This window comes from Chelon labrosus, assembly GCF_963514085.1.
Source record: "Chelon labrosus genome assembly, chromosome: 2".
NCBI lineage: Eukaryota > Metazoa > Chordata > Actinopteri > Mugiliformes > Mugilidae > Chelon > Chelon labrosus.
In genome coordinates this window covers 23,373,517-23,391,768 of record NC_140338.1, presented here as the reverse complement: position 1 = coordinate 23,391,768, position 18,252 = coordinate 23,373,517, and the positions used below count along the sequence as shown (strand labels likewise).

General features: G+C 42.4%; 1 protein-coding gene across 1 annotated transcript; it reads right to left on the bottom strand.

Annotated features, from left to right (window-relative positions):
- Window positions 1-1,177: 1,177 nt before the first annotated feature.
- Window positions 1,178-17,955, bottom strand: naa15b (N-alpha-acetyltransferase 15, NatA auxiliary subunit b). Its single transcript, XM_084559591.1, has 20 exons — window positions 17,751-17,955; window positions 12,638-12,722; window positions 12,444-12,548; window positions 10,659-10,816; window positions 9,748-9,882; window positions 8,749-8,902; window positions 7,602-7,721; window positions 7,393-7,488; window positions 7,117-7,223; window positions 6,855-6,927; window positions 6,574-6,743; window positions 6,325-6,477; window positions 5,535-5,663; window positions 5,228-5,441; window positions 4,842-5,035; window positions 4,643-4,751; window positions 4,434-4,532; window positions 4,167-4,310; window positions 3,198-3,295; window positions 1,178-2,782 (listed from the first exon to the last, which is right to left on the bottom strand). The coding sequence occupies exons 1-20, from the start codon at window positions 17,802-17,804 to the stop codon at window positions 2,585-2,587; spliced, it is 2,595 nt and encodes an 864-aa protein (XP_084415717.1). The 5' UTR covers window positions 17,805-17,955; the 3' UTR covers window positions 1,178-2,584.
- Between the last annotated feature and the right edge of the window lie 297 nt (window positions 17,956-18,252).

Below are 18,252 nucleotides of genomic sequence, written 5' to 3'. Positions count from 1 at the left end.
GCCATGTCTGTAGATCAAATCAAACTAGATTTGGTCTCATTTGTTCACAAAACATTTTTCTTCTTCTGGCTTGTCCACATAATGTTTAGCAAACTGCAGATGGACAGTTTATTTTTTTATTTTTTGAGAGCAGTGGCTTTGTCCTTGCCACTCTGTCCTGATGGTGGATTCCTGAACATTGGCTAACGTGAAAGAGGCCTTTAGATGCTTAGAAGTTACCCTGGGTTCCTTTGTGACCTTTTGGACTCATTGCTTTTGGAGTGATCTTCGTTGGTGGGCCACTCCTGTGGAGGTTAACAGTCGTCCTAAATCTTCATGTCTTCACAATCTGTGTGACTGTGGATTTGTTGATTCCAAACTCTGTAGAGAGTTGTTTGAAGGTTTTCCAGCCTGATGAGCAACAACTGTTTTTCAGAGGAAATCTCCTTTGTCCGTGCCATCATCCACTTCCATAAGCATGTGTTGTGAAGATCAGACTATGAGAAAACCAAGCAGTGAACGACACCTGAGCCTCATTACAATGAGTGGAAACACTTCCGAACAGTTAATTTATTTTCTGAAGTGCACCAGTTCCTCCTGCAGCAAAGTACCACAACATGATGCTGCCACCCCTGTGCCTCACAGTTGGGATGATGTTCTGTGGCTTCCAAGCCTCCCCCTTCTTCTCCTCAGTTTAACAACATGGGTGTATTGTGACCATATAATCACAATAATCTCTAAGTGCATCTGCTATGGTACAATTCTGACTCACTAAAACCTGCAACTATACCTTCATCCTCAAACCCATTATTATACGAACCTTTCAAGCTGCATGGGTAGTGGGTAATGTATGAAATTACAACCTTTCAAATTGCTGTGAAGAAGTGTGTGCGCGTAGAGATGGAACAATATTTCCGGTAGTGAAGATCTGCTGCTGTCACAGACGCTGAAGCCAGTTTCCAAAGTAGTGATCTCAAAGAGATAAACCAGTTCTGCTAAACACAATTAATGTAGACCTAAAGAATCACTTCATATTAGACAACAGGTGTGTGAACAAATCACCATTAACCTTCACTCAGTCAGATTTGCTTTACCTTTTTATAAAGCGACTCTTTCTGAGAACCGTGGGTGCTTTGCTCACCTAAACCCAAATGCTTTAAGTTGACTTAAAGCTCGCTCTATTCAAGAAAATTAAACAAATGTCAAAACGTTTTTTTTTTTTTTTCCCATTTGGTTTTAATACAAAAATCCAGAGATATCATACATCACCATCTCAGATTTCATCTTTCACATTAGAACCCAAATTAGAGGAAAAAGGGGAAGAAAAGAGATCATTGAAAAAAAATAAAATAAAAGGGGAACAGAAGTAAAATTGCTCAAAGACGCTCGTACGATAACTCGCCTTGTAACACTTTGACGTCTGTCACCTTGGCAACAGGCGTTGATGCTGATTTCCGACCTTTGGAGGTTTCCGTGAGGAGCAGAGTAGAAGATCGCTCTGCAGTAAGTTGTACTAGAGGCTCATTTCCACTTTGAAGGATAAGAGTCCCTGTCCATGCAGACTGTAACAGTAACAAAAGCAACAACACAAGCCACTCTGCCTCGAGGCTCAGACTTCAACCAGCTCTAGAAATTATTACATGAAGAGTTTTATTGGTCCATTGTGGACAGGAAGGTGTCTATGGTATTGCTTAGATCTATCCATCTCTCTCAGAGCTATGTAAAAAAGTTAGCAGTGTATTTGAAATGGAGCACAACACATCATCTTTACAGTTTTTAATTCTGTGCTACAAGGTGCTCCATATGAACAGGATTATGTTAATTCCCATGTTGAGCCAGAAACTGTGAGGGAAGCACATTCTGATCAAGAAACTGTTCACGTGTGAGGCCGCTGTCTCGGCGTCCCCTCCGGTTTCAGGCCCTCCACACACAGTCCACTGCAATGTACATCAGCAGTAAACTGGAGCGAGTGTCACTGAAGATACACCTGTGGATGCTGGATGTCCTCGGTCACTCTTCCTGCTCAGCTCCCTACAGAGCTGTCAGATCACATCCACTCTGCTCAGTCTCCCGGCCCCAAGTGACAGCTGGTGTCCTATTTTCATTTAAATTTTCTTTTCTTTTAAAATAAGGGGAACACAGTATGTGTTAGACGTATGTCGGAGTAGCACTCAGTCGAACTTGAGTCGTTCCTGCCACCTCAGAGAAATGCAGCAGTCTTTGTCCGTCCGTCACAGTTTCTCCCGACAGTTTGTCAATGATTAGTTTCATATTCAGCATTGTTGTCAGCCGTTTAAAAAAAAAAAAAAAAGAAGTAAAATGGCCGTTCTGTTATCTTCCTCTTTTCCCCCTCTTTCTCACAAATATACACACACATGCCCACACACAAACACACGGGCCCTTAACACACACACACAGTCCTGATTTTCACCCATGTGGGAGAGAGCCAAGCCATGCCAGGTCAGATCCAATTAAGCTGAGCCCAAGGACGAAAAACACCAATTTTCGCTTCCCGTGTCTGGCTCTACAAAATGGCTGCCAGGCGTACCACAAGGCTCCGTGCTCGGCCCAATTCCTTTTCGCATCCGCTGTTGTTCTGTCACGCTCACATCTCATTGGCTAACTCCTCCGTTTCTGTGGAAACGTCTCCGTTGGCGAGCTTGGTGTTCTCCTCATACCCGGGGGGCATGAAAGCTAACGTGTAGGGGTAAAGCTTGTGACACTCTGCGCGGTACGACTCCGCTTGTTCCTTACAGTCGCCCAGGATGCCGCTACGAAGACACTCCAGGACTTCGGTGCAAATCTGTCCATGAAAAGAGAGGAACAGAAAAATTACTTATATAACATGGAAAGCAAATGAATAAGACTGTTAAAAATAAAATTTTATTTTATTGCTTGCAGCATGCAAACATCAAGATTTTCATCTTGTTAAGTGAAATGCAGCCAAGCCGTAGATTGATTCTTCTCGCCATTAATTCTTGTCAAAGTGTGTGACTTCATCTTGTGAGCATAACAGATCACTCATGTTTGGTGAAAACTAATTACAGGCCATTCTTGATGATGCTCATTTTCCAGTGTCATATAATCTAATAGTTAAGTATTGACCAATGAATAATAACTGATTATCCTCACTAAATATCACCTAATGTGTCTAGTTCTTTTAAATGTAGATGTAATACTGTTACAGTCTTGGCTCCAGTCATGCCGTGATTACACACCTGTATGTTTCTGTTGATCAGAGACTCATCCAGTGCAGTGGCCAGTTCTGCTGCTTTCGTTTCCGTTGACGAGTCCAGATACACCATCATCTTAGCAGCTGCAGGTAAAGAGACAGGGTGAGTCTGAGGGAAAATGTTTGTGTTTTAATGATTCTATGTTTGTGTGGGGGAAAAAAAGTATTTAAAATCATTGTAAATGATTGTTAAAACCTGGTTTTCAGGTCCAGGTTGGGCAAAGGTTCTGACTGTGGGATTTAGCTGAAATTATTCTCAAGAGGCTTGGGAATGCATTCTGTCAAGGAGTGCCTTCAAGTATCGAGCCAGGGATTTTGTTCCAAACTTTCTCCACATACAATAATATTTGCATGTCGGCTTTCGGTCATCTGTAGCTCATCCCTAAAACACCAAACCGCCATCAACAAAACAAACACCAAAAAGCTGCACTTGAACTCACTGCAAAGACTGTAGCCAATACAGTCTGTATTCTTCATCCAACCAGAAGTGCTGGGACTAGCTACGAAGAGCTACAAACTGTCGTATAGAGTTGTTTTCGTCTCCTGAATCCTCCTGATCATCTGGTCTACAGTTTATTCAGTCTAGATGATCATTTTGCATAAATGAAATGTAACTTCACTTTCTCTTCTCGTGCATGGGCTCCACTGCTGAATCAAACACAATCACACTCAAACAACCCAAATGCCACAGAGTAGAGCCAAAGGCGCAGGACACACCACAAGAATTAGGACCGAAGGCAAACTGTCAGCTTGGTGTGTCACAGTCCTAACCTCTCTGACACAACTCTTGCCGTTTTTTAGTCCAAGCAGACACTCCAAATGTTGTCGCTAGGCCTCCAGCACTAATGACATTTACTGACGTTTTCAGTTGCTGGCATTGATTTTTTTTGCCCAAGTATTTGTTCTCATAACATCCTGACCATTATTTGTGTGTGCATGAGCCAAAAAGGCTTACCAGCCAATCGGTGTGGTATGGAGTTGGAGTGCTTGGTGAGGTAGGCCTGGTTGAAGCTCTTGGCGTTGCTGTCTCCAAACAGCCGGGAGATCTCTTGCTTCAGCACTGTCCTGACCACCTCTGGCAAATCCTTGCTCTCTGAAACTGAAAGGAGCGAGTAGAAAAAGATGAGAGCAGTTTGTGGTGGAGACAGAAGACAAGGAGTGAGGATGATAAAGAGAGCTGGATTCATTAGGTGTGGCAGTGTAATGATGAACAGCCTCGTACCTCCTTTAAAGAAGCGCACTAGACACTGGTGTAGCCATGGGTGGTCTGGATCAATGGCCAACGCTCTCTTCACCGATTGGAGCATCAACAGGTATTTTTCTGAAAGGAAAGAGAGATTGTGAATTTGTGATGGAGAAAAAAAGAATATACTATATATCATGAGTGTATTGTAAATGATGTGTGTGTGTGTTTCTTTGTGTGTTCCCAACCTTTCCTGAAGTAGATCTCAAAGGCCAGAAGGTGTGTGTCGATTTTGTCTTTGATCAGGTGTTTGAGAGGCATCAGGAACTTGACAGCTTCTTCCAGTGGATTTTCTACCTGGAAACGGAGAGAAACATTTTTACATGAAGCTTGTTTTATTTTTGTGACGTAGCTGACCTGCTTGCTTCATGGTTCCCCCATACTAACCTTGACCAGTTTGTCAGGAATGAGCTCCTCTTTGGGCCCCCCGATCTCCTCATCATCATCCTCCTTCTTCTTCTTCTGGTTCTTCAGCAGCTTTTCCTTCTCTGCGTTCTTCTTTTCTTCCTCCAGCTGAGCCTTCTTCTGGGCTCTCCGCTGTTTGTTCCTCAGCTTCTTCAGCTCTTTGTCCGAGAGGTTAGCTGGAGAAGACAGGCCAGAAGGGTGGTGTTACTTACTAATTAACTGATTAACTGATGAACAAGAGATCATTTACAGTATTAGAAGGATAGCTTACAAGAGATTGTACGAGATTGGACAACTTAGCGAAGCAAAGGATACTCAAGTTCTTCCATTTTGAACGCAGACCTACATCTTCACTATGCTTCACTCACCAGTGTCAGCCTGCAGCTCTTTGCTGTCGTCAGTCAGGGGATTGTTGTGGAGGCTCAGGTAGATCTGGATGGCCGTGATGGCAGCCTTGTAGTAGAAGGGATGCATCCGGAGAACGTCCTCTAGCTTCAGTAGGTCCACGTAAGAGCGCAGCGTCATCTTCCTCATGCAGTAGGTGTGGAAATCGAACTGGTCGTCCGTGATCTCCACAAAATGCTGATGACAGGAATGAGATTTGAATACATGTACCACAACAGCTGTGGAGTTTCATTCAAACACAGAGTGTCACTCCTGACAGTTGAGACTCACCCTTTCGATCTCGTGGCACTTCTTGAGGGCCTCTCCGAACTTGTTCATGCCTTTGTAGGCGAGTGCACACTCAGTCTGAAACCACATGCACTGCATCTCGTTCAGGTTCTCCACTGCAGACGCTCCTTCCTGAACAAACACAGGGACAGAGAGGCAATGAGAACAAATCATAATTAAGATGGAACACGATAAATTATTTTTATTATAAATCGTTTAGTGTTGTCACTGGTCTGATACTACTGACGTCTGGAACAATGAATTGGATCGGATCTACCCGACATGCACCTTCCGAGAAATGTAACATGTTGTGGCTGCAGAGACCGCAACAGATGGTACTGATCCAAAATGTATTTCCTCGTCCACATATCACAGAATCTCCTTCATCTCCTTCATTCTGCCTCAAACCAACCATCTATTCAGACATATTCTCTATTTTCTGTTGTAGTAATGTCTGTAAAAGTAACTGTTTTCCAGTAAGTTGTCGGGTTGTCCACAAACCAGAGAGTTAGCAGTTCAATCCCAACCACATGGGCCACATGCCGAAGAGTCCTTGAGCAATACCAGGCTATGAGAATGTGTGTGTGTGCCTGTAGACTGTATTTATATAATAATCTTCTAACCATCTAAAGGATAGCAACATAGACCACATGGGCTACATCATGTTGTTCAAAACCTTCGCTGACAGATTTAACAGCTAATACATCCCAGATTTTGCTTTGACATTTTAAAAGGTTCTCCTCGGCCTGTCAGCTGTCAGTGTGCAAACACAAGCGCGCACAGTATTTCTCACCCGTGTGAACTTGGAGCACATTTCCTCCGCCTCCTTGATCATGCCCGCCTTCAGCATGTACTTGGCACACTTGGAGTTGATGAATCTGTCAGCAGTGTCCAGAGCCTGGGCCTCATCCATCCACTGGGCAGCCTCTTTGATGTTCCCAGCATGCTGCAGGAATTAAAAGGTCAACACTCAAGACAACAGCCCAGTAATTATATTCTTGTGATTGTGTAAAGAGCCGTACAAATGTGTGGCACGCGTTACCTTGTAAATCTTGGCTTTGATAAGGAAGAGTTCGATGAGCGTAGGCGTGCTCTCGATGGCTGCATTGATATAATCTAGAGCCAGTGGGTGCTGGTAAATCATGTCGAAGTGCTGCGCTAGGAAGTACTGCACCCAGAGCAATGTGGTTGGAGGCTCCTCTTTACCGTCATCTGTGTCAGTTTTAAGCAGATACTTTCTTTAGACTGTCAACAGTTCGTCAACTATAAATAGTTGCTTCAAGCCTTTAAAAGGAGTAAATCACACTACGACATGAAACTCACCGTTCTGGCTGAACATCCTACAGCTTTTTAATGAGGTTTCGTAGCCAACCACCAACTCCTCTATTATTGCCACCTGCAAAGAGAAAGATCATCATCATCTGGAGCATGGACTTTCCATTTTTGAGGGAGTATCTGATAGCCGATATACTAAAACCATTCCCTCATTTTGACCTCACTTTTTCCAACGCATTACATGAGATGGTTCAAAGTGTCATTTAGATTTAGATCCGCCAGCTGACATCTCCAGCCGCAGTGCTGTCACCTTTTCTTTGTCGTTGTACAGCGATTTGAGTGTGGTGAAGACAGGCGGGCAGCCCTTGCTGAAGTTCATCCTCAGATACCTGTCCAGACAATCCCTGAATTTCTCACCTGCAGAGAAACAGGGAACAGATCATAAGGAGATGACTTTGAGGCTGGAAAATTATTCTGGAAGAAATGACCAAAAAAGTAGCAATGCAATTGGATTAAACACAATCACATCCAGGGTTTCCCATGTTTGAGTTAAGATGATACATATTATTCATATTATTAGACATACCAGAGAGGAAGGTGAGGGGCAGCCGACGAGGAACCAGTCCTTTGGGATACTTCTCCCAGGCTTCTTCGTAGATCTTTTGTCTCTCCTCTACACTGCCTGAAAGACATAAGAATTTACTATACAGCTGTAATCAGTATTACAAATCTGGATAGTTTAGTAGTGACTGTAGAGAAGGTGGTGCTTCTAATAGAAAGAGTCTGGTGTCATACTTGGTTTTAGGGCATTCTCGAGGCCGCGGTAATAGGACCAGTTCTCTGGGTTCCTCTCTTGGAGACGTCGGTAAACTTCTGTGGCCTCATCTAGACGCTCCAACTTCAACAGTAACTCTCCTTTAAAATCAAATGGAGCGTGTTGAAGTGGAGACGAGTCAGAAGTTCAACCAATATGAAGACATTTTAATGCAGTTTAATATGATCACACATAAATTAGTAAATCAGAAATGTGAATGTTAAAGACTCTAAAATACAGCCTCAGCGATGACAGCAAGTATTTAGATATAGTTTAGATAGTAGCTGACATCAGGTGTTTTTATCATCGATTATTGTCTAGCTGCATAACATTAACAGCACAAAGTTAAGTATGATGAGGTCCATATATGTTTGGATACTGGCATCATCCATTCATTGTCCTGTCCAACTTGTTCCTCTCCCCTGCAAGGCATTTCAGTTTTTCCCTAGGGACCTCTAAGTGTCCCCAGGCCAGTCGAGATATATAATCCCTCTAGCAAATTCTGGATCTACCCTGTAAACCTCCAAAAAGGAGGCGGCCCCTTTCAATGCAAAGAAGCAGCAGCTCTTCCCTACGGATGTCCGAACCCCCCTAAGCTCTCATTTGCAGCTGCTTTTTCCACAATGTCATTCTTTCGGTCACTAACCAGTGTACCCAACCTTAGATGAGGACTGGAACTGGTATATCGACTGGTAAATTGAAAGCTACAGCACCCACATTACTGCAGCTGCAGCCCGTTTACCAAAGCACAGACTTTAACATGAGGGCTGTCACATCCAAATTGGAGGGAAGGTGTAGCAATTTTAATACTTTGTAGAAAATAATTTGTAGATAAGGACTGTCTGAATTTCTGAACCCATCATGAAAAACAGGTTTCCTCCTTTGCGTATGCTTTGCCAGGCGTTTACAGCAGCTGTCTCTGCTTGTTGTTTGTTATGTCGTCTTTCCGTCTAAAGTTTTGTCTTGAGCAAATAAAATGCAGCACATTGAGGTTGAGGGTCATGTGACTGGGAGTCTGCACTTTAAGATCATTTTTGTACAACAAAAAATTAGTCAGCGCCCAAACTGTATGTAAATTTGCCTTTACTGGACATGGACAGGAAATTGTGTTGGTCTGAAGTGACCCACCTCGTGTCTCCTCCACTGCCAGTTTATCACAGATCTGCTTCTCATAGTTGGTTAGATGGTCGAGGGCCTTCTTGTGCAGACCTGCTTCTCTCAACACCTGGTTCTGGTACAGCAACAGCTCGCTGTACTCGTAGTCCACTTTGTCTGGAGACGTCTGAAAACAACACACAAGAGCACAGGCAGATGTGCGCTTCATTAACATTTAGTACACGACAGGCGTCAGTGAAAACCTCCTGGAGTTGCTGGGTGGACTTCTGTGCCTGTGCTGTTTAGGAAACACTGAATCATTCTTTGTGTGCGTGTATATGTGTGTGTGTGTGTTTTTGCCGAGTCACACCAACTTGTTGTGTTACACAGATGGCACAAAGGCAGGAAGCAGACTGGTCTTATCAGAAGCAAGCCAGAGAGAAAGACATTAAGCTCTGCTGCTTTTGTAACGTTGAAAGAACGACTGGTTAACAAATAAGCACACACTGTGAATTCAGATGCGTCAGTCTGCAGGTCTGCAAACTTTAGTAAACCCGTTACTCATCTTACAGCACACTGAGGTCCCAGTGGTGAAGAAAACACCTCAAGGGGCTTTTTTCTGTTCTGATCGTAATGCCATGTCTATATACTAGTACATGGACACTAACAATCAGAAGAAAAATGCCTCATGTGATCAGGATCAGAAAATATTAGCTCCCAACAACCATGTGTAAACAAAGACAAAATAAGTAAACTAAAACTACTTCTTCTATTACATTTCCAGCAGACTTCATGCCTCATCGTAAGTATATTAACTTTGTCGGCAAAGTTCTACAGTGATGATGTTTTGCGGCATGTAAACGCACATACCTTATTAAATCTTAGTTAAGGATAAATCATCCTTATTAAAGCATTATGTTATCTTAAATAATTTTAAGTTGCATCCATGTAAACACTGAAGTTGGTTTCTCTGATCAGAATGATTGTAGTCAGGTCAAAGACATACTGTCCATGTTTATATAGTTGTCTAACCTGTTGTGTTTTCCTGAACTCCTCAATGATCTTTGCTGCCATCTCGTAGTCTTCCAGGAGGTGATAGGCGATGGCGTAGCCGATCCAGGAGGCCCGCTGGGCCGGGCGCAGCTGCAAGAGCTGGTACCGTGTCTCCTATAGAACATAATGTGAACACAGGTTTATTTAGGTTCAATAAAAAAAAAAAACAATGTTCTCTGTATAGTGTATATCTGTGTCATGTAAAGTCTGATGTATCGTTGCGGCGATAAACCAGGAGACAGTGGGATGATGCTTGGAAGGACAAGGCAGAGAAAAACATTTCTGCTGACTCATGGGACTGACACCAGGATGCTGCAAGCTAGCTCAGGGAGAACTAAAATAAACCCCTAATACACTTTGACTCAGAGCCCACCCCTGTCCTCTTTCATCCACATTTTTAATCCTTTCAACCTGACTTTCATCTCGTCATTTCATACCTCACTAAATAAGCATCTAAATCCCAGGCTGTGTCCCAGGAGAGCTGTTCTACATAGTGAAGACTGACTTCAACCTGATAACTGCCTGCTGATTCTTTTGGTCCTCTCCAAATTAGAGCCATACTGCGTCCTGGATGAGGCAGGATGACAGATGGGAGTGTGTGTATTCGGGAAAGTTCATTGCCCACAAAGTATCTGAGGTCTGTTGTGTTTTCATGTATGAAAGTTCACACATTTCTAAAATCTGGTTCCCATAACGGTTTACAAGGCCCAGCTGGTGATTGATTGTGGCCAAACCCTTAACACAGCCAGTCGAGTTTTCATTACAATTATTATTCAACATTATTATTTAACATGGCATGCCCCGATGAAGTTTTTTTTTGCCCCTCGATCCGATACCAATCTTTTAGTATTAGTATAGAAAATTTCCAGAGTCCCTCCGTCAGTCCTCACCCTGTAGCCCTCCAGGTCTCTCATCTGGATCTGCAGAAGGGACAAGTCCCTGAGGATCTGCAGGTTGTCTTTGTCCCACTTCAGAGCGTTGCGGTAACACTTGATGGCCTCATCGTACTTCTTATCCGAGCGCTGCAGTAAGCCATATACATGCCAACCTGTGACGCAGGTGCAGTTAAGGAACACACACAGCCTCTCTGTATAATCTTATCAAAATATTTTTTTAAACAGTACTTAAGGACATTCAGTGGGGAGCAGCGAAACCCAAGAAACCTCCTGAAGTAAGTGATTTTACTTAACTTAATCACCCCTCAGTGTTACTTAATGCTTCTTTAAAGTTATTGTTGTACAAGTTGCCACTTGCTGCGTTTACATAGACTCAAGTATTTCACCTATAATCACAATAGAAACGCCAGATGTATCAGCTCAATCCAGGGGTCGCGTTAACTGAATATTTTCCGTCATTGACTGTTTTTTTAAAACTGTGACGGAAAAATCTGAAGGCAATCTGTCATTTTGACTGACTGCAATTCACACCCCTGACCACTTGGTGGCGAGTGACATTATTAATTGGCTCTTGTCTCTAATCGCAGTTTGCATTCCAAACATCCCGGAACTTTTACCGGGGCACGATTTTCTGGTGCACCGATTATACTGATGCACACGTCAGAGCTCGGCTAACCATAGACATGTATACAATATATATGTATATATGTCTATGTCCATGCGGCTAACGGCTACCAAAATGGAGCACTCGGATGAAAGCACGTTGCTAGGACTGACGGGTTTTGTGCAAATTGTGCAAAATGAAAGAGTTTGCATACCACCGCAGCACTTCAACCCTATGGTGCCATCTAAGAGCTGTTAGCGCTAGCAGTCCCAGTCCGAGTACGGACAAGACGTGTCGGCAGCACAAACTTTTTTTCCCCCTACCATTTAAAGTCAATACTGTCAATACTGAAAGAGTACTTTAAGTTAATGAAATTTTAATGAAAATGAAATGCTACTGAATTGCATTATTATCATTTTAAAAAATTAAAGTGATGGGTAAAAACAGATTATGACGGGACTTTTATGACTCTGTCAGTCAAAATGACAGACAACGAAAAAGTCTAGCGCAACCTCTGGCTCAATCAGAACAAACAGATCTGATCAAAAGGAATTTTCAATCTGATTAAGATGGACGTAGTAAACCTTTCATAATCCAAAGTATTAGCTCACAATAACCACGTAACCGCTTGATCTGATTGTTTCTCTCCGGCTGGAATAAATCCATTCCTTTTGAGCATGTTTGCTCCATGTGGCGTGAACAGTTATGTTTTTAACAAAATTCCCTCCAGGCATCGTCACTTATCTGTCTCTTTTTTATAAGACAAAAAAACTAAATAAACTTATTATGAATGAATTAAAATTACAATTTGTTGCGGCTAAGTCTTTATATCTCCCTATGTTGCTGTATGTAGAGTATATTTCACTTTACATACAGATAAGGAGCTCCTAAAATGACAAGCAGTGTGTCTGCTCAGAAATACTGTGTTGACTTTAGGCAGGGCTGAGGCTGAGATAGCCATTATCTGCTGGAAATGGGCACAGATTTCAGTCTGGCCTAGGAGTCAGAGAAAGAGAGCATTAGAGAGAGGATGTGCTGACGGTGCACCACGGAGACAAGAGCTCTTTTACACACAAAAACTGACATCTCAAGGTCCTGTTGCATCATACACAAATACTCAACCACAAGCCACAAACAGCTTAACAGGAGCTGCGTAGTGTCATGTTTAAGGATACAGACATGGCTCTTCAGGTCGTTGCGCAGGCCTCTTCTAACCAGTTCATAGGCCTCCTCCTTCTTCCCTAGACAGTTCAGGGTCAAGCCCTTCATTGCCAGGGTCTCTGCAGCAAGAAAACGATACAGTGGACAGTGAGGAATACATCTAATGAAAAGGGTATATTATCCATACATCTGCACTTTTGCTGCTTACCTCCATGCTCAGCAAACTTGGGGTTGGACAAGATTTGTTTGCAGAACTTGAGCCCATTTCTGTACTGTTTGTGTTCGTAACAGCGCTGTCAAAGGAAGAAAAGAGACGTCACATTAGGACAAATGAACACAGAAGACATTTTCATTAAGAACTCATCCTGAAGTTAACTGGTTCAACTTAGCAGGATCTACTCGAACTGATAAACCGCTTCTTGTCTCTTTGGCTTTGGTGAGACATTGTTATCAAATGTGTTCTGGGTGATCCGATCTCAACTGTCCAGCTTTAAGTACCTGGTCACACCTGGCATTAAAATGCATCAAAACACACAGCACTAGCCATCACTTGAGACTGATGTCAGTTTTGTTCTTGGTATGCAAATAAACACCAACATCATTTGGGGATCAGTAGAATATTAGAACAGCTGCCGTCTCTGATGGATCACTACCTGGTGCTGGATCAGAACCATGAACAGATGTTTGTTGTGTGTGCGTGTCATGACTCGGGAAAATGATACACATATTTTAGAACATGTTTTATCTCCACCCTAACGGCACTTATTTTAGAGACCACCACAAAACTCAAATTATAAATCAAATCTTCCATAAACAGACTGATGAAACTGCTGAAAATTCTCCACAAATCAAAAAGGAAATAAAAAACACCGGTCATTATTGAGCAAATATGTAACGTAACTCCAAATGCTCTCACTACTAACGAGCACACATCACTTGTAGTGCTTTTGACTTGTCTGGCAATCATTTAAAAAAGTGGTTCTGTGTTTGTTTGTTTTTTCTGAATGAAAGAGATTTAATTCTGCTTACACAAGAGCACCCCCGCTGAGGAGGCAATCCTTAATGCGAACCAGGACGGATTGCGTGTTCACAGTAACAAAGAAATGCGGTCAAATGCATCCTGAGACTTGATCACTCGAATGCATCGCGGGTGTGTTCACACCTGTACTTCATGCTGGCCAGTTGTGATCGGACTGCTCAGGGTAAATGATTACGCAATGTCTAAACAAGAGCTTCATTTCCTCTTCTGTAATTCACAGTGGTGAACAATACTAACTCTGTCGGTTCCAACCTTCTGCTCAGTGCATGTAAAAAAACAACAACAGTGAACAACTAATTCATTTCCAGCAGAGTAACTCTGCACTTAAGTGGTCACAGATTCAGCGAGGGACTTACTAAAAACCTCTGCTACAACAACTGGAGCTGAAGAAATTTTTGCCCTAAAGTTATATTTTGGTATGCAGTTGCACAATCAACAGTAGACTCACTACCTCTGTTTTTCAGCTGATCGCTGCCTTTCAGAGGAGTTACTGTGTGTGTGTGTGTGTGTGTGATATTTGTGCGAGGGAAGAGTTAAGCTGGCAGATGGCATTTCGATGTCCCACCAACAGCTTTGGTGATGGTGAAAAAAAAAAAAAACAGATGACGTCAGCTTCACATATGGGTGCCTCGGCCTGTTATGAAATTAAGTAATTCACTGTTGAACTAAGTGCAGAATTACACTGCTAGCTTGAGGCATACAGCTGGAGGAGAGAAGAAAAAGGCTGTGCCACTTCATGTTCATACTGTACTCTACCCGAACTCATAACTGAACAATATAAAGGGCAATGAGACACTAAATTGTACATGAAAAGATAAATGTATGGCTGTGAATGGGCCATCTGTTCAGGGGTAAAAGAGGCTACACATTAAGAGAATTATTATACAATATATTCTACAATCAACACGCCAAAAAACACACAAAGGTCTCTACTTTATCGTGGGTATTTAACAACTTATTGTTCCGACAAACACTGAGCTCCTGCTTTTTGTGCACAGCAACCTAATACGCAGTAAAACTACATTGGTAGTTATAGCCTTTTACAGGAAATCCGACAGAGAATAGATGGCATATAACACGAGCCAGAGTCAATGTCACTCCTATTAGAGTAAACAAGCACGCATTTAGAGAAATAATCCCAAGAATGCTTTAGGCTTCCCATGGCAGACTAAAGTTGGTTAAGAAACACCAAGCAGCACATACTAGTAAACCAACAGCACAGTCACAAATCTGGCAAGAAACGTTCAAGTCATTATTTAAGCTGGAGTCCCCATTACATGATGTCACATGTTATAATACGACACGAGTCAGTTCATGAGAAGTCACGCTTGCATTCATCAAGTGTACAGGTGCTAGGACACACACACTGCATCATGTATTTAATGTTAATTTAGTAGTTTTAACATTAACACCACCAGCTGTGCTTATCCAGCGCGTTCTCCAGCTCCACCAAAATAACTCGACCCCCTGAGTTACAGAGACGGAATATGTCAAAGCAGCGGCTCTAAGCTGCAGGGCTCGCTGTGAGGAGCTTTAAGTGCCCACGTTTAGATTAAAGGAAAACATTTCAAGCTCGTCTCTAAGAGCTGATGCCACACTCTCAGCACGGTGGAAGGAAGGCAGTGATGAGGAAGATTCTTGTGGTTACAGCTCACACGTGTTTACACTATTGGCGACTTTTCAGTCAGTGCTTGGGCGTTGATTTAACCTTTACCATGGAGAAGTTATTTCTGCCAAGTTAAAGGCATCCATATTCATAAGCATTTTGTCTCCTCTCTCTATTAATTAATCATAAACATCTGAGCCGTGAGAACAAAGGAAGCATTTGTGATCTCACTAAACAATAGTCTAGCTGGGTCTTTTGTGCTATACATCAAAACACACACACAGTCCACTCCTACATGGAGTGGGAACTCTACTGAACCTGTCAACGCTAAGCTGCACACTGAACAAATCACACAAGGAGCTCCTGGTGTGGACATGTTGCTACAGGTACTGGTGATATTAAGGAAAATACCTTCAGTTCAGTTTAAATACAGTTATCACATCTCATTACACTTTGGATCACAGTTTACACTCCTAGAAAAGTAGTTGCAACGGTGCCTAGAAATGGCAGTTACTACACTGCTCATGCAACAAAAGGCATGCATGCTTGAATAATAATTAACTTGCCCATTTATTGCTCTATTTTATTTTTTACTTTGCCCATCTGCCTGTAATAGTTTTAGTTACTTTCTACTCTGCTAATGCAGCTTAGAGAGTAATCAGAAGAGGGTAATACACTCTGCTAATTCAAGTGCAAGATGAAATCTTCCATGCAGTAACACAACTGTAATGAAGTACTAATAAAAAACACTATTTGATTGAGAGCAATCCTGCAAGGCCAAATTTATGGAAAGAAGAGAAGTTGTTGTACACTAAAACGCCACAACAGAAATGTTTCCAACTCAACTATTATTTATAAGGTGGTAAACTGCTAGCTCCTAATAATGCATTTGTGAACCCACTCTGGGGAAGAAGAAAAAAGAAGAAGAAGAAGAAGAGGAGGGGTGTGGTCCACTCCTGACTAGAGCCAGAGGGAAACTGTTTCCAGCCTCATTTCACATCCAAACTACAGAAAGGTTAACAGCATGAATACTATTCTGGGTTTTCCCAATCAAACAACATCAATAGCCAAGAAATGATATCACAGTTATTCTTAACTCAAAGTTTACCTTACTTCATAACAGTGGTAGAAGTGTTTAAAGTAAAAAAAAGTTTCCAATAAAGTGTGACAAATATGTACACAAGGTTAAGACAAACAGTACACTGCAGTACAATACAACTGGGTGCATGAATTAAAACAATTTGGGATTAAATATACTGAGTGTGTAAGCGGTGTTTATTCTATAGAGGTTTCCTACATTGTTATCACACAGGAATCGACATCATCTAATTTTACTTCTTGCACAAATTCTACAAGTTGCTCAGGAACTTAGTGGGAGGATTACTTTTGATCCAGCGCATTTCACTGTATGGTCGCAGAACGCTTGAGGAAAAACAACACACCCTCTGTGGCATGCAGCAAACACAGGCTCTCTAAACTTTTCAAGATCAGGTGCAGGTCACAGGTCTGCTTTCCCTGCCAGAAGTACAGCGACTGAATGCCAACTTCTGCCAATGTTCACATAAACATGCACTAACTCCCAGTGGAGCCTGGCCTTTCCTTTCAACAGTGATGTTTATCTGAACCAGTTAGTGACGCTGAAGCGGTCAATGGCCACAGCTCTGCACAATTACTGGAAAGTATGTTCCTAGATACCCGTGCAGTGATGTTTATCAATAAACAATGCATATGGCAGGGAGAACTAGAGAGAACTTTTAACATGCAGCGAAGTGTATAGACAAATATGACTTGCTGAAATCCAAGCCTGCTCACAGCTCCTCTGACCTACATAAAAGTGTATGCAGATAAACAGCGGAATGATAGACAGATGCAAAAACATGGAAGAAAAGGATGGACGGACAGATGGATGAATAACTGGCCACCAGGCCTGAAGCAGCTACAGATTTGCTGACACAGTCACACTGGTCCTTCCTCAACTTCCTCTCGTTTTCACACATACAGACTCCTAGTTTGAACTAATACAACGCAGGCCGAAAATGGCAATGTGTGGATATAAACTCTGATAAACCAAGATATCCAGTCGGCTAGTGTTAGCCGATTAAGTCACGTCCAGTGGCCAGCAAGCAGGTTAGCAGCATGGCACAAGTCTGACAAGAGAGATGGCAAACGCTCATTTAAAGACACGCACTTTGCATTTGGCTAAAAAGAAGAAAACAAATGCCACAACATGTAGAAGTTGAGAAGTAAGTCCAAGCTAGCTCTACAGCTCACACGTACGGCTTTTACATGAGCTAACAAGTTAGCTATCGTGGAAGCTAGCGCTAACTTGCTGCATGTTGTGTTTGACAAGCGGTGCGGTCTGTCGCAACCAAACGGCTAACTCTGACTATTTAAACCAACGCACTTCACAGTAGCATTGTGTTTTAATTGCTATTAAAAACGTTCGCACGGATAACAACAAAGCACGAGGAACCATTTTGGCTTTACGTTACAGTGACAGCGCATATCGGGGCCGGGCTAGCTAACCCATTCAATGATGCCATTTTGCTAACAAGCTGATGCTAATGCTAACAGCCGGAGAGCTAAAGTGACAGCCAAGAGTGCCGCGGATGGAGTCTGTAAAGTCTGCAGCTGCCGAGAGCTGTCGCCGTGCAGCTCTTTAGCATCCAAACTCACCAAAATCCTTTTGAAGAGAGCGTTCTCTTTCGGCGGTAAAGTAACTGTCGGCATTGTTACAGTTGGGATCAGTTTCCCCCTCGACCTCAGCACATGTAGCTAAAGTTAGCCCCGGTAGTCCAGACGAGTAGAGTTGAGTGATGGTGGCACTCCCGGCTCGCCTGCCTCAGCCACTCCGCTCGATTGCTCCGTTTTCTTTCTTCACCCACTTCCTCCTCCTCGTGGGTGACGGAAGCTCCGATACCTTTCAAAATGGCGGCCAAGGCTTTATCCTGCGATATTGTGGTACATGAGGTTAAAGGTTCAATAATAATAATTAAAATAGTAATAATAACAATAATAATAATAATAATAATGGTGATTATTACTATTATTATCATTTAAATTACAAATATTCTTATTTCCTAACTGGAAATCTTGAATGTACGAATGTGTAAGGGGAATTTATGTTTATTTGGGCATTAACAAAAAAAACAAAAACAATCTGAATGTATAATATATT

What these genes read in the sequence shown, in the direction of transcription:
- naa15b (XM_084559591.1), bottom strand. Translation starts at nt 17,804, where the DNA reads ATGCCGACAGTTACTTTACCGCCGAAAGAGAACGCTCTCTTCAAAAGG. An exon ending in GAGACCTGGAGGGCTACAGG is followed by an intron (nt 9,883 to 10,658) that starts GTGAGGACTGAC and finishes TATGTTCTATAG; the next exon opens with GAGACACGGTACCAGCTCTT. An exon ending in AGTGCGCTTCTTTAAAGGAG is followed by an intron (nt 4,311 to 4,433) that starts GTACGAGGCTGT and finishes CGCTCCTTTCAG; the next exon opens with TTTCAGAGAGCAAGGATTTG.